Source organism: Nannospalax galili, unplaced genomic scaffold, assembly GCF_000622305.1.
Source record: "Nannospalax galili isolate Female #2095 unplaced genomic scaffold, S.galili_v1.0 scaffold930, whole genome shotgun sequence".
Classification (NCBI taxonomy): Eukaryota; Metazoa; Chordata; class Mammalia; order Rodentia; family Spalacidae; genus Nannospalax; species Nannospalax galili.
In genome coordinates, this window is record NW_008329328.1 from 397,807 (window position 1) to 412,821 (window position 15,015).

At 38.8% G+C, this 15,015-nt stretch overlaps 1 protein-coding gene across 1 annotated transcript in view; it reads right to left on the reverse strand.

The window, feature by feature from the left end:
- The window catches only part of Tinag (tubulointerstitial nephritis antigen), a 142,155-nt gene that overhangs the window by 90,110 nt on the left and 37,030 nt on the right, over positions 1–15,015 (reverse strand). The window contains exon 4 of the mRNA XM_008836413.1: positions 9,459–9,573. Within this exon, the coding sequence (XP_008834635.1) occupies positions 9,459–9,573 (115 nt within the window). The remainder of the gene's footprint in view (positions 1–9,458; positions 9,574–15,015) is intronic.

Here is a 15,015-nt window from a genome sequence, read left to right on the forward strand (position 1 = left end):
TAAAGTTCATCTACCAGCTGTGTAAAGAATTTTTTACCACTTGACATTGCTTTTTCTAAAAAGAAGTTTCTATGACTTGAGGCTCATCAGAGACATTATCTTCAATTTTACTTCCTTCATATAAAATAATCTGATTAGGGAACACAGGGAAAATTTCACATCCCATTAGTCCGTATTATACTCCTAAATAGTAAGAATGCTTTTTAGATATGAGACATAAAAATAGCATCACAGAAAATGAGCTTTTAAAAATTGGTAAAAGAATCCTGGCTTTAACACATGGCACATTTTAATGAATGCATAAGATTAATTAATTTACTGAAATATAACCTAATAAGTAAAAGAATCAAGAAGAAAAACTAAGTTAAAAGAACTCCAAACAGGGTGTTCTTAAATATGATAGAAGCTTTTCCCTAAGCAGAAAATACCTTTTCCATAAGGCTTTTTAAATTCTTTATATTGTTGGGTTGAAAAACTCAAACTCATCTACAACTTAATTATATTTTTTAGTCAACATTAGCCAAATTTGAGATTGAATTTGAACCATCTCCCTACTTCAATATTTTTATTCAGAAATTATAAAAATATTGCAGATAAAAGTGTGAATTCACAGCAGTGATGTGCACTAGAAACTTGTTTTTAGTGGCTCCTTCCTTTATTCAAATTAGAATCTGTGAAAGAATGAAAGGCCAGCATGAGCCGTGTGAGACAGCGATTTTCTCAGGAACCTCAAAATAAATTCTGCACATTGCTACTATTGTGTCTCTAACCTATACAGCATCCCAAAAGTGGATCACCTCTCCATCTCCAGCTCCAGCTGTATCTTCTCCCCCACTTTAGTTTGAATAATCAGGGACATCTAAGATTCAAATAAAGCATCTAAGAGCTTAAATTTGTTCTGGCATTTCACAGTTGTGGGGTCCGTGGCAGCTATGAATATGAAGACATTTCTCCTGAGCTATTTCATCTTGAGGGGAAAGGGACAATTTTCTGGTTAGCCAGTAGCTAAGTGGAGGATTTTCATTTTCAACATTTGCTTCTGTGCAATACTTTGGAGAGCAAATCACTGGTGTTTATCCAGTGTCTCCATAGAATGGTTGTTAATACTGCCAATACACACTGACTGTTCTATGGCAGATCCCAGTTTCTCTCCAGTCCTCTCTATTCACAGGAATATAATGTTTATCTTGGCTCATGCAGGCTCCGAAAAGTGATTGCTTTGGCCAGACTCCCTGCTGCTGTTACCATGTCCAGGATTAGGTATTGTAAACATGCATGTTGTTTGGTCGCTTCTGGAACTCTAAGAAAAACTAGCATCTAACTTTTACTCTTTGTCTTTTTGCTTTTCTCCACTACCAGAAATTTGGGCATAATAGATGGACATGGAGTAGGTGTGTTGGACCACTCTATGACCGTTATACGACCTTGGAAGTAAAGGGACAAAGAGTGAACAGGAAGGAAGCAAGATGGATCACCAGCACCTCAGACTACAGATCCAGACCAGGACACTGCAGGCTTGCAAGCGAGAGGTCCATTTCTGTCTTGCTCCTGCCACCGTCACTACCTGTGTTTGTCACGCAGAGTTGAGCCTAACCGTAACAGATACAGAACACATCATTATCGTTGGCTCTGCTAGGGCAATGCTATTTTTCATTGAGCCAAAAACATTATCATGTAAGAAAGCACTCCAATTTCAGGGGTGTGAAAAAAGCGAAGAAAAATTCTTCTGAAAATACAGAAATTGTATTTCCTAAATGAGTTTCTTAGAGCACTAGTTCTAAAGGATTTAACAGGCAATTTAAAAGGGTGTTCATTAAACAGTAATAAGAACCACTGCTTTTTAAATCAAATGGATTTTTTATTTTCATTGCAGCATTTTGTGAATGATGAACAGACATGAGAATCTAAAAGATGGAAGTAATGTTCAGGGTTTAAAATGATTATTATCTGTCCCAATGCAAACTTTTTTCTTGCATTTCCTATTACATTTTGATTGTAAAGTGAAGGATTATAGGAAGAACATAATGTGAACAGAAAAGAAAGACCCTGACACTAGAGGGCCAGGTCGTAGGTGTTTGATATATTAACATTAAATTACCTTAGAAATCTACTTTTTAACAGCCTCAAATACTTATTCATACAAAGGAAAAATAAAATTTCACATTCCATTTTGAAGATTTGTCCTGTGGTGATCAATTTAATTCCCTGCATCGGTCAAATCATGTTCAGTTACTATGACAGTGTTGTACATACAACTGCAATTAGTTTAGAAAGACAATATTGCTAACACTAAGACAGACTTGAGATAAAGCATTAACTTTGCTTCAAGTGTAGGTGAGTGAGGAGGAGGCTGTTCTTGTATGTTCTAAAATAAACTAGAATGTTCAGGGTGCCATTACGAGAAAAAGAAAGAGAAAAGAAAAAGATGTACGTGGCATCAGTAAATGTTCTGTGTACATTTAGTACTTTAAAATCCCTAGTTCAGTGAGAGGAAGAATGACCAACATCCTGTTCTTCCCTTACATTTTCCCTCCATGCCCAGGCAGGGTCTGAAATACATACTGAAGCCAGCTAGACATGACATCTAGACCAGACTCTACGGTGCTCCTTGGCTCTCTGCTTCCTGCACGTGTGTGGTAACAAAGCAACAATTTTATGAGAAACTGGTCATTGTTGTGCAGTATTGTGTGGATTACAGAGGCATATAACTGTATGCTCACTTTCATCATCAATGTTTGGTCTACACAGAGGCATCTCTTACACAGGTGATGAGCTGCTGGTATCAGATCGAGATGTTCCTTCATTTTTACTCAAAAATTCAATACACTATCACTGGTTTTCTAAAAAATAGACTTGGAAATATTCACTTTGCTTTTTTCACCCCGTAGGTATGCCTCACACCTCAGCACTTGCTGTCACTGGTATGTATTTTAGAAAGAAAAAGAAGATCCTTTGGTTATATCTATGACTAGGGAAATAAAACTGTCAGTCAACTGCTATGCTAATGATGATGCGTTCAGATGAATAAATTGATTTTGCATTTTTCATCTCAAAAATTAGAATTTTCTAAAGTTATTATGTAACACATAAAATGTTAGTTTGGTTTAACTCCTAACATACTAAAAAAAATTATATCAGTGTTTTCCGTTGTCAGTTTTGTCAACTAAATTTATTTTCACTAGATGGCTGAGGAAAGTTGCTTATGAGTTAATTGTGGACATTTTTTCCTGTATCAATATGATGCTGGACAGAGTAGTATCCCTACAGGTTTCAGATAGAATTATCAGCCTTCTAAGCATTTCAATATTTTTCAAACAGTTCCATCCTAGATATAATACCTAGTTATCTTCCATGGGAATCAACAGTGACAATAAAAAACTACTTTTAAAAAATCGGATGAACCAAATATACAAATAAACTTTATTTCTGGGTTTTGAGTGAGAATAGTATTTTTATCAAAAGTATTTTCAATATCTAAAATGACTGTAACACAATGAACCTTCTTGGCTGTCTCTGCCAATTCCCAAGCACTTGAACATCATGTCTGGAAATAACAATTATATACTTTGTTGATCTGATTTGGTTTGGTTTGGTTTGATTTGATTTAAGAGCATAGTAGATTCACCAGAAATTCGTAAACTCCATCAGAGGCAAGAAATGAAAAACTGCACTTCTTGGTATGGAATAAAATGTTCAGAATGAAGAAGTTCTAAACAAATACGTCCTTACAGAACTAATCTATTTCAGAGCTCTACTATTCTCTCAAGGTTAAAAATACAAGGAAAGGGAAACATCTAACATATAAATGAACATATTATATATAAATAAGGGGAAACATCTAATATATTATAAACATCATCTCACTATAGTCCAAGTACTTTGCTAAGAATATGCTGAGCATTTCATAGTACTCTGACAACCCTAACACTTAGGTGCAACCGTGATTGTCATTCTACGTAGAACACAGCAAGAAGAGGAAAAGACCAATTACCCTGGCTTTGAGCACTCGAGCCTGTCAGTCTTTTATTTGTGCATGTGTATGACGCTGAAGTATAAACCAAGGCTATGCACGTGCTTGGACAGCACTATACTATTGAGCTCGCTGCCAGCCACACAGGTTCTTTTTAAAAGCTCATCAAGGGTGATACTGATGCTGGTTCAGAAGGGTCTCAGGCAGTGACAGTTATAATAACTGGTTGTCTCCTTGGCTGTCTCCATTTTTTTCTGAGACACCAAGAATATTCTATTTTTTCCCAGAATTCACTTCTACTCCTACCAATATTCATTTTAACATTTTAACTAAAGCCAGTACTTAAAATATGCTTTATGGTACCTAAGTCCTAGAGAATAGTAACAAAAAAGCTTCTCTTATCTTGTGAATTAGTAAATGCTGCATAAAAATTGGATAAAATAAAAACTGCCATGTCCTCTCTCTCTTTCTCTCTCTCTCTCTCTCTTTCTCTCTCCCCCTCCTTAATGTGCTTGGTTCTGGGTTCAACAACTAAAGAATGACTTTTTGAGACCAGGCTGACCTTGAACTCACAAAGATCCGCCTCCCTCTGCCTCCCAAGTGCTGGGGTTAAAGGTGTGCACCACCACACCCAGCTATATTCTTATAGTTTTTGAATCATCAGATGGAAGATATGATGTACTATTTATCACAAATCCATTTGACAATAGCTGAGACAGAATTCTTCAAGTTGTGAATTTGCCCCAGAAGTCTATGTCCAAGGTCAAGGAGAGGCTGACTCAGCCTTCACTGAGCTTGCCAACCTCTTTCTTTTGGAATGTCTCTGTTTTTGTTTATGGATCCTTTTTTCCATAAGACTGTGCCCATGCATGGGAGTTTTTCCAAAACTCTAATCAAAGGGTACAGACAGGTTTCCTTCACCTTCTTTCACTCCTTTCACTTCTAATCAACTACTCTGCTCAAATAGAACATTACGTTATGTTTACTTTCGACTGCCCTTACATAAGATTAGCATCTAGGGAGGCCAGCTCCACAGTCCCTACATGGCCTTTCCCTAGTCCACACTGTTGACACATTTTTATTCTTCATTGTTACAAATCACACTGTTAAAAGTGTGGTTGAAGTAGTCTGGGAGAACTAGAGTTTCAGAATTTATTTCTCTTTCTGTAATATAATATTTTTAGTAACTCTTTGGGAATTTCATGCAATGTGATTTGCACACACTCATCCTTCACTCCTCCCCCTAACCCCCCATTAACTTCCCACTTCCCTACTCCCTCCCACTTTGTGGTCTTCCATTACTTTTTCAATAACCCAGAGTCCAATCTGTGCTGCCCATATACTCACAGGTGTGGGGTCACCACTGGAGCGTGGTTCACCTTCCAAGGGGCCACACCCTTAAAGAAAATTGATTCTTCTTCCCCAGAAGCTAACAGCTCCCTACTCCAGGCTGCAGTGTTGACTGGCTTGATCTCGTGCAGCTTTTGTGCAGGCAGCCATGCTTCTGTGAGTGCACAGTGCAGCAGAGTTGATGAATTCATCATGGAAATCTCTGTAAAACACCTCCTGATGTTCCTCCCACTCAAATTCAGTAGAAATCACAGACCAATATTCACTAAGTTAAAGAATGAAGTTAGGATGCAGCGGGGAGGGAAGAGCTGGCCAGGGACCAAGGATGGTTCAAAACTCACCTTTCCCATCCAGAGTAAGTCTCAACTTTCATCCAGGCAATGTGGCCAAAGAATAAGAGATATTTGGAGGGTTAGGTACAGTGCATTTTCTCAGCACACCAGAAATCATATCACGATTTGTTAACAACAAATATGAAATAATATAACAATAACCCCATTACATGTATAGTCCACCCTGTGTTGAAGATAAGAATTAAATGGAAGAAATATCAGTTGTCCAGAAGCACAACTACAAACAGTTCATTTGTATAGTATTTTGTTAGTTGATAATATTTACTGAGTATTAACGGTATAGTCATCAGGCTAAAAATTTGCAAATCTTTAGCACCTTCTGTGTCTTCCAGTGTGACTCAGTTCACACGATCCATATCCTTCCCAGAAGTACCTGCCACAGTTCCTTTTCTCTTCTATTTGAATAGTTATTAAGGCAATTCAAACACTCAGAAACTTGGTCCTTAATCTACCATGCCTGAGAAATAAGAATCTATTTTCTACCTTGCTGACTATTCAGAACCCACCAGAAAGGTGATGCTGTAGCGTTCCTGACTACCCTGATGGAGACATTACAAAGTTCTGCAACTGGTCAAATGCAGAGAATAAGTGTCTATGATGCACCTAGCCCTAAGTGACACATCTACAATGCAACTTCTACACCTAAGGCTCAGAGAACATCATGAAAGGGGCAGAAAGAATGTAGGAGCTCGACGTGGAAGAAAGCTACTGCTACTTAAGGCATTCTAGTCATGAGAGGAAAGCTGTATGGATGAAATCTCCACAGTATGGTAGCTTAACAAGATCTTCATAAGGACAAAACAAGTTGACAAGCCAAGGAAAATGTGGGAAATTTCGCAGAGTCCCACTTTAAGATGAAGAGCTTCAGGTTATCAAAGGACGCTGAAGGAGGGAGAATCAGTTTTCTCTAGAGACTAGTTCCTTGAGCAGTTGTCTAATTCCAAGTGGCCAGCCTTAAACACAGGTACACAGGGGCAGCACCATTAAGTGGACTCAGTACAATGTGTATGTGTGTGTGTGTGTCTGTGTGTGTGTGTGTGTGTGTGTGTGTGTGTGTGTGTGTGTGTGTGTGTGAATAATAGGGGGACTGGAAAGATGACTCCACAGTTGAGAGCACTGACTGCTCCTGCAGAGGACCCGGGTTCAATTCTCAGCACCCACATGGTGGCTAACAGCTATCTGTAACCCCAGTTCCAGAGGAACTCAACACCCTCTTCTGATCTCCATGGGCATTGTATGAAATAGGTGCATTTACATATATGCAGGCAATACACTCATACACATAAAAAATAATGAATAAAATATTTAAAAAATAATGAAGAGGACAAGAAATTGAGGGGAATGGGGCATAGGAGAAGTTAGAGGGGGACTGGGAGAGATGGAAATGCAAAGACTGGACTCACATATGATATTCACAAAAAGAAAAAGAAAAAATCTATTTCCTGGCCTTGCATCTTAAGTGAGAAATGGTACTCTTATCGGTCAGCTAAACTGTCTCGGAGCTTTCCTGGAATTACTTAGTGTGTAGATAATTTAAATTCCCCTAGAATACTAATCATTAAAATTTTCAGTTAATTTTACCACAGATATTTTATGCAAACAAATCCCCAAGCTTCAATAACTGATTTAGAGTTAAACTTTCTCTTTCATGCTATGGTGAGTGACAGCACAGGAAGAATTTTATGTCTTGTTTTTCTAGAAAGATTATAGGTCTTCAGAAGCTGAAAAATTAAATAGGAAAAGGAAATAATCGAGGACATGTATATTAATATTTATGCAAACAAATATTGGGCTCACTGTGTCCTTCAATGAAAGAAAGTGCAAGAACAATCCTTGTGATTTCTCCTCACATGCCCTGCTAGAGACAGAAAGTACAACCAAAACCACAAGAAAAAAGGGACTTTTCCCAATTAATCAGAGTTAAGTCACTAAAAACCATGAAGTTAAACTATATTGCTAAGATTTTATATGACTGATTCTAGAAAGGTTCGAATATATTTTAAACTGATTGTTTCTGAAAATTAACTCTGGTTAGATTAACCAGCTCTTTGTTATCTTGATAGTGAATTGGCTAAAGTCAACTGACTCTACCTACTATACAGACTATTGGGGGACAGATCAGGCTCTGCAACATCATTAACTCTGTGGCTACCCTTAACCTTGCTCATCTCAGTGTGACTTAGCCTCCTTCAGTGTCAATTTGCTTGACATTAAAATGTGAGTGATGATGGCTCCCAGTACATAAAGCTGCTGGGGAAATTAAAAACATAAAGTATGAATGTATGTGTCTGTGTGACACACAACTGTTCAATAAACATCAGTCATTGTCATTTTCCCTGGTACTAGCTATAATTCAGCAGGACCTAGGACTGGAATGGGAATTCGAATTTCACTCAGGTGAGCATATCTCTTAAAAACAAAGCTCAGGTTAACTGTTTCATACGGGCTAGTGCTGAGAACATGTGGGTGGCTGGGACCTGATGTCTTTATTGTAGACTGAGAAGCTACAGTCCAGAGTCTCCGTACATGATGCAGCTCTGGACTGTAGCAACAGGCTGCAGAAGATAATCTCAAGTAGAAAGTGTATGTGCCTGGGAAACATCAAACACTGCATGGTGAAAACATCAGTCTGGTAGTGTTTGTGGTCCCTAGAAAGGTACGCAAAATAGGAAAGCAAAACCTATGCAGTAGCACAAAGCATAAAAATAGAAGGAAGCCTGAATGAATTTCACAAAGAATGTGCCAGATCTCTAGGTAAAATCTGAACATATTCTCTTACTGAAAAGCTTGAGGATGTTTGGGGATAAAACTTTTCTAGCCATAATAGCATACATGTCTGAGGCTGCCAGCATTTACTTCAGTCATATATTAAAATGGATATTCTAAAAGATATCAAAACAAAGTTTTGATTAATTTGCAAAGTAATAGTTTAGTTTAAAACTAAAAATATGGTCAGACATGATTGCACATTCCTGTAATCTCAGCACTCAGGCTTCATCTGTTTGAGTTCAAAGTCAGTTTTGCCTGTGTAGTAAGTTCCACGCCATTCTGTACAACAAAATAAGACAATGCCTCAAAAATTACAATAAAAATAATAAAAGTAATTACAAACAAATCCATGATCATCTTGTTGAAGTATTTGCATATTGTGTTAGACTTTTCATTGTTATGTCAAAATACCTAATCTAAACAGTTTAACAATGGAAGGGTTTATTCTGACTCTTTGGATGCAGAGGTCATCTTGGTGGAAAGGGCATGGTTGAGCAGGGCAGATCGCATTGCAGTGACCAGGGGAAGCAGAGGGAGAAAAGAATGCCTGAGATGGAAGCTTCCTCATGTCCTCTTTTTATTTCATCATCACTGTAGGACTATAGGATAATGCCACCCACACTTAGGGTGGATGTTCCTCCCTTGGTTTATACTTTCATAAACACACCCAATGGTATATTTTACTAATCTAGCACCTCTCAGTCAAATCAACTTGCAATCAAGATTTACCACCCAAAATGTTAAACAACCCATCAGCAGAAATATGTTTTAGTGAAATCATTGCCAGTATAAGAGAACATGCAGTCATTACTTAAGAGACACCCAAACCTTTTGAGGTATGTAATGGTTTTTTTATTTAGAGAAAATGTTTTTTACTTATGTGTCAAGAATACTCCATTTTTCATGACCCTGAAACTTCAAAACTGTATATTATCACTGTTTTAGATGTCTTCAAACACACACATGAATTAACTTATAAAAATTTGTGCACATCAAGAATCAGAAAGATCACTTACTGTCATTTCATTCATGCTCAGGAGCACGGGGCTAGGTGGCAAGGTGCCCAGGCGAAATTTGAACCCTTCTTCTAAAGTCATGCCCCAGAACTGACTATAGTTCTGTGCTGTCCATCTGCCTTACAAATGAAACACAAAGTTTGTACAGGTTACATGATATCACTTTTATACATACATGTTCATTTCTGTACCTGCAAATTGTAGAGCGACAATGTCTCACAAAATGGGACTATCAATGCCAGGTACACAGTCTCCAAATAGATGATGTAGTAGTGACTACTCTAAAAATCAAATGCAGGAGGCTCTACTGCTGAAGTAGATCCATCACAGTTGATGAGAAAATACGGCTAGATAAATAGAAGCTGAAAGCAAGAATGTGAGATCTTTGCATCCTGTGACATGATTAAGTAAATAGGACTAATATGTGCAATTTCTTTAAGTGTACTTAAGTGCTTTATAGAAAGAAATTTAACCATCTACAAAAATATTTACAAATTAAATAAGGCAATTTGTATCTTTAGAACTTATATTTTAAAAGAAGCTGATCAATTAAAAAAGGGTACCAGGGAAACACTGAAGTTTAATTAGCAATACATTCTATTTTTCTGCAGTGCTGAGGCTTAAACCTAGGACCTCATGCATGCTAGGCAAGTGCTCTACCACTGAGATACATATTTGACAGTCTGCTACTTTTAAACAATTATATCAGCAACTGTTAACTAGATATGAAAATAGTCTACCCTATGTTAAGTGAGCTCATTTGTGTTTAGTGTTAACTAATATCAGTTATTTAAAATAACATTATGTCTACTCAGTGAAATTAGCTGCTAAAACGCATATTTTTCTAGAGATTTTTTTTGCAACTCAACTTAGAAAAATACCTTATTTTCAAAATGTGATACTGAATTTGAAGATAAAATTCTTCAGATGATAGTAGATGAAAAATGAGAAGCAAAACGTCACCTAATCATTGTTTACCTGAGTCATCTAAAACTTATAGACAAAATAGTTTCAGAATTTAAGTCAGATCTATAACATATCCAGTTGTGTTTATCACCAAAATTATTTGTAATTTTATCATGTGATAGGTTCCTTTGAATGATTGGAAGGAAATACAACGTAATTTTCAATAATATACTGCCAAGTCCATACTTTTATAACACCTGCTAGGTGATAAGACCTTAGACAACTTTCAATTGCAATTTTAAAGGAAAATCTGCATCACTAAAGGAACGTGAATAAGGCCCTGTATTAATATTAGACAGTCATATCATTTAAGAGAATAACAGGCTCTGCCTTGCGAAGTGTGATCTGGGTAACCTGCCTCAGCACTTTCCAAACAGAACTTTGCCAGAGGCATCCGTGGGTCATTCAACTGAACACAAACGTAAAGAATAAGACTGATGGGGGCTGGGGGGCAAAGGCCGGGTGGGTAATGCGAACGACGTTCCTGTTCCTGCAGGGCATCCTGGGGGCTCACTGCCATCTGTTACTTCAGTTCCAGGGACTAACGCCCTCGTCTACCCTCCACAGGCACACAGACCACTGCCGGCTGAGTGTGCCCAAGTCCAATCTTCCTGTCAGGTGTGCGGCCTTCTGCTACGTGGGACCTTTGAGAAGGACTCTGGGAAGACGGTGGATCATAAATAGCGTCTGTGAATTCAGGTGGTGAAAGAAAGTCAAGACAAAAAGACATCAATAGAGAAATAAGAGAAGACTAGGCAGTGATAAAAGCCTAGGACTAGGTGGGCTTTTTTTTTCCCACAAAACCAGTGAAGACGCCCAGATGCGCCTCAGCAGTGCCGCAGAACTGGGTCCTGATCCTGGAATGCTCTGAAGGCCGGAGCTGGGAGAGAAGGTTCCACTGCTGGAGACTCCACTTACAGGTTGAGGGGGTCACCAGAAAACCTCAGACGAGCGCTAGAAGTGGCTTCGGGAATCTGAAATGAAGAGATCGCCAACGGTCTCGGTAACCCTTCTCCTGCCACGGCCTGGAGGAGCAAGCGATTTGACTGCAGCGCAGAGAATTAGATTGAGCTCTAGCAAAGGAGACGCTGGGCAGCCCACAGACCCAGTTCCAGAAAGAATAAAGGTCCCTAAAGTTGAGGCACGTGCAGCGCATCATCACCCCACACTATTGCACCAGAGCAAGAGATCTGTGAGAACCAGGAGAGCATATGGGAGAGAGGGGAACACTGCATGGGGTCTGGATTGAAGGACAGCGGAGGCAGCAGCAGACGTGTGGTGAGGGAGTCTGAGGAGGAGAGCTCCTCGACACACACACGCACCCTGACCCTAGCAGGAAGGAAATTTACAACGAAAGAACCTTCTGAGGGAACTTGGAATTGTATCTTGAGCTAAGCTAACACTAGGACTTCTGTCAAACCATCAAGGTTTTTACTGCAGTTGATTTTCCCCAGAACATAAACCCAAAATGTCCAACACTGGGAGAACACTCGCAAAGACAACAAACAACAGCAGTGGTCAAAGGGCAAAGTTGCAAGTCAGAGCACACACCCACACCAACATTGGTCAAAACACAAGAAAGAAACCAACTGCGAGGAGAGCATTTCAGGGTGACAGCCCACAGCTGACAGCTTCACAGTGCCAAGATAATCAAGTAGCTGAAATGCCAAAGATTTCAAAAGCCCGTTTTGTACTCTTTGAGAATTTCATATCTGTATTTTGATAACATTCAGACCCCTCCCATATTTCCATCCCACATTACTATACCACCATCCCCAATGTCATGTGGTCTATTCTTTTTTAAAAGGCCTTTGACTTTAATTTGTATTCCCCAAACACTGCTGACTGTGAGTTGATCTCCTGGAGCCTGTTCAACCCATCAGACATCACATCCTTGAAGAAAACTGTCTCTGCCTATCCCTTCAGCTATCAATTACCAGTAGACCCTCAGCCAGGGCTGGGGCTTCTTCCCACTTCCCCTACCCATGCTGGGTTATTATCTGGCTTAGCTTCTGAGGGCTGGGATTAAAGGTGTGCCACCATGTCTGGCTCTGTTTTATTATTATAGCTCTGTAGTTTAATTTGAAATCAGAGATGGTGAAGACCCTAACTCTTCTATTGTTTACAGTTATTTTGGCTATCCTGGGCTTGTGTGTTTCCATATGAAATTTGAGATTATTAAGTTTTCAATATCTGTGAATAACTGTGTTGGAATTTTTAAGGGTGTTGCACTGAATCTATCGATTGGTTTGGTAGGATGGCCATTTTCACAATGTAAATCCTACTGGTCTGTGAGCATGCAGATCTTTTCATACTCTGGCATCTTCGGAAATTTCTTTCCTCAGTGTCTCGAAGCCTTATGTTATAAGGTTTTCATGTCCTCTGTCGGATGTATTCCATGATTGTCGAGGCAATCATGTGTGGGATCATTTGAAAATTTTTGCATCTATAGTCATTAGAGTGATTGCTTATGATTTTCTTTTCTGTTTGATCTTTGGTTTTGTTATCCGAGTAATACTTGATTCATTAAAAGAATTTGGAAGTGTTCCTTCCTTTTCCATTTTCCAGAATAATTTGAGGAGTGTTGGTGTTAATTCTTCTTTGAAGGTCTGGCAAAATTCTGTTCTGAATCCATCTGGTCCTGGGCTTCCTTCAGTTGTTAGATTTCTAAATCTTTACTGACTGCTTCTGTGTCGTTGATTGCTGTCAACCTATTTGAGCTGTTTATTCGTCTTCACCTAATTCGTGTAGTCATACATACCTAGAAATTTGTCCTTTTTTGGGTTTCCCAGTTCAGTGGAATGTAGGTTTTTAAAGTATGTTCTTATGACTCTGGATTTTCTCAGGATCTGTTGTGATGTTTTCATTTTCATCTCTTATTTTGTTTACTTGGATCTCTTCCTTTTGATTAATGTGGCCAAATGTTTGTGACTCTTTTCAGAGAAACGACTATTTGTTTCTCTAATTCTTTTGTTTTTTTTCATTCCTTCTTCATTAACTTTAACTCCTGATTTTGACTATTTCCTCCTGTCTACTCCTTTTGGATGTTGTTTGTTCTTGTTTTGACAGGGCCTTCAGGTGTGTTATTGCATTTTAATATGAGATCACTCGGGTTTTTTTTTATGTAGCCACTTAGTGCTATAAACTTCCCACTTAGGACTGTGTTCACTGTGTCCCATAGATTTTGATATGTTGTGCTTTCATTTTTGTTCAGTTCTAGGAATTTTTAATTCCCTTCTTGGTTTCTCCATTGACTGCACTTCCCCTCGGTGGTGTGCTCCAGCTTCCACAATGCCGTGTGCTCATCTCCATCCCTGTCGATGTGGATATGCAGCTGTGTTGTTTGTGGCCGCATAGACTGTGGGATATTATTTCAATTTTTCTAATTTTTCTGATACTTGCTTTTTATCCTAATATGTGGTTGATTTTATAGGAAGTTCCCTGAGCTGCTGAGAAGAAGATGCATACTGTAGTGTTTGTGTGGAGTGTTCTGAAATGTTTGTTAGGTCCCCTTGATTTATGTTCTCATCTAGCTCCGAGACATTTCTAGTTTTTTGTCTAGATGACCTGTCCGTTGGGCAAGTACGTGGTAGTGAAGTCACCCATTTTCACTGCATTGGAGTCAGTCTGTGATCTTAGATCAAACAGTGCTTCATTCTTGAAATTGAATGACACTGTGTCAGTGCATATATGTTTAGGACTGTAATATACTCTCAATGGATTTTTTAATGAGTATGAAATGCCAGGTTGAATTCTACTTTGTCAGAAAATAGAAAAACTATGCCTGCTTATCTTACATGTTCATTTGCTTGGAATATGCTTTACCATCCTGTTATCCTAATGTGGTCTCCACTTTTGAGGTTGAGGTGAGTTTATTAGGACCACCAAAAAGTTAGATCCTGCTTTCTAATCCAATCAGTTAGTCTGTGTTGTCTGGGGGGAATTGAGACCATTAATACTGAGTTTATCAATTCTTGTCATGCCCTTGTGGTGGTGGTGTTTTCTTAGACTTCTTTTAGTTGACTTTAAAAAAAATTCCTTAGTTATTCCTTGTTCCCTCTTGGGTTTGTTTAATCTTCTTTTCAGACCAAAGTATTCCTTCTAGTATCTTCTATAGACCGGGCCTAGTAAACATAAATTCCTTGTATCTGTAAAATGTTAAAACATGGAAGACAAATTCACCATAGAAATTTAGATAATAAAAAAAGAACCAGTGGCTGGAGAGATGGTTCAATGGTTAAGAGCACTGGCTGCCCTTGCAGAAGACATGGTTTGATTCCCAGCACCCACATGGCAGCTAGCAACCATTTGTTCCACTTCTAGGGGATCCAACACCATCTTCTGGCCTCTGGGGGCACTGCACAACACCAGTGCACTTACATACATGCAGGCAATACATTCAAACACATAAAATAATAATAACATATAAAATATAAAAAAGAATGAAACACCAGGCGTGGTGGTGCATGCCTTTAATCCCAGCACTCGGGAGGCAGAGGCAGGTGGATCTCTGTGAGTTCAAGGCCAGCCTGGTCTACATAGTGAGTTCCAGGACAGCTGGGGCTACAGGGAGACCCTGTCTCAAAAAGAC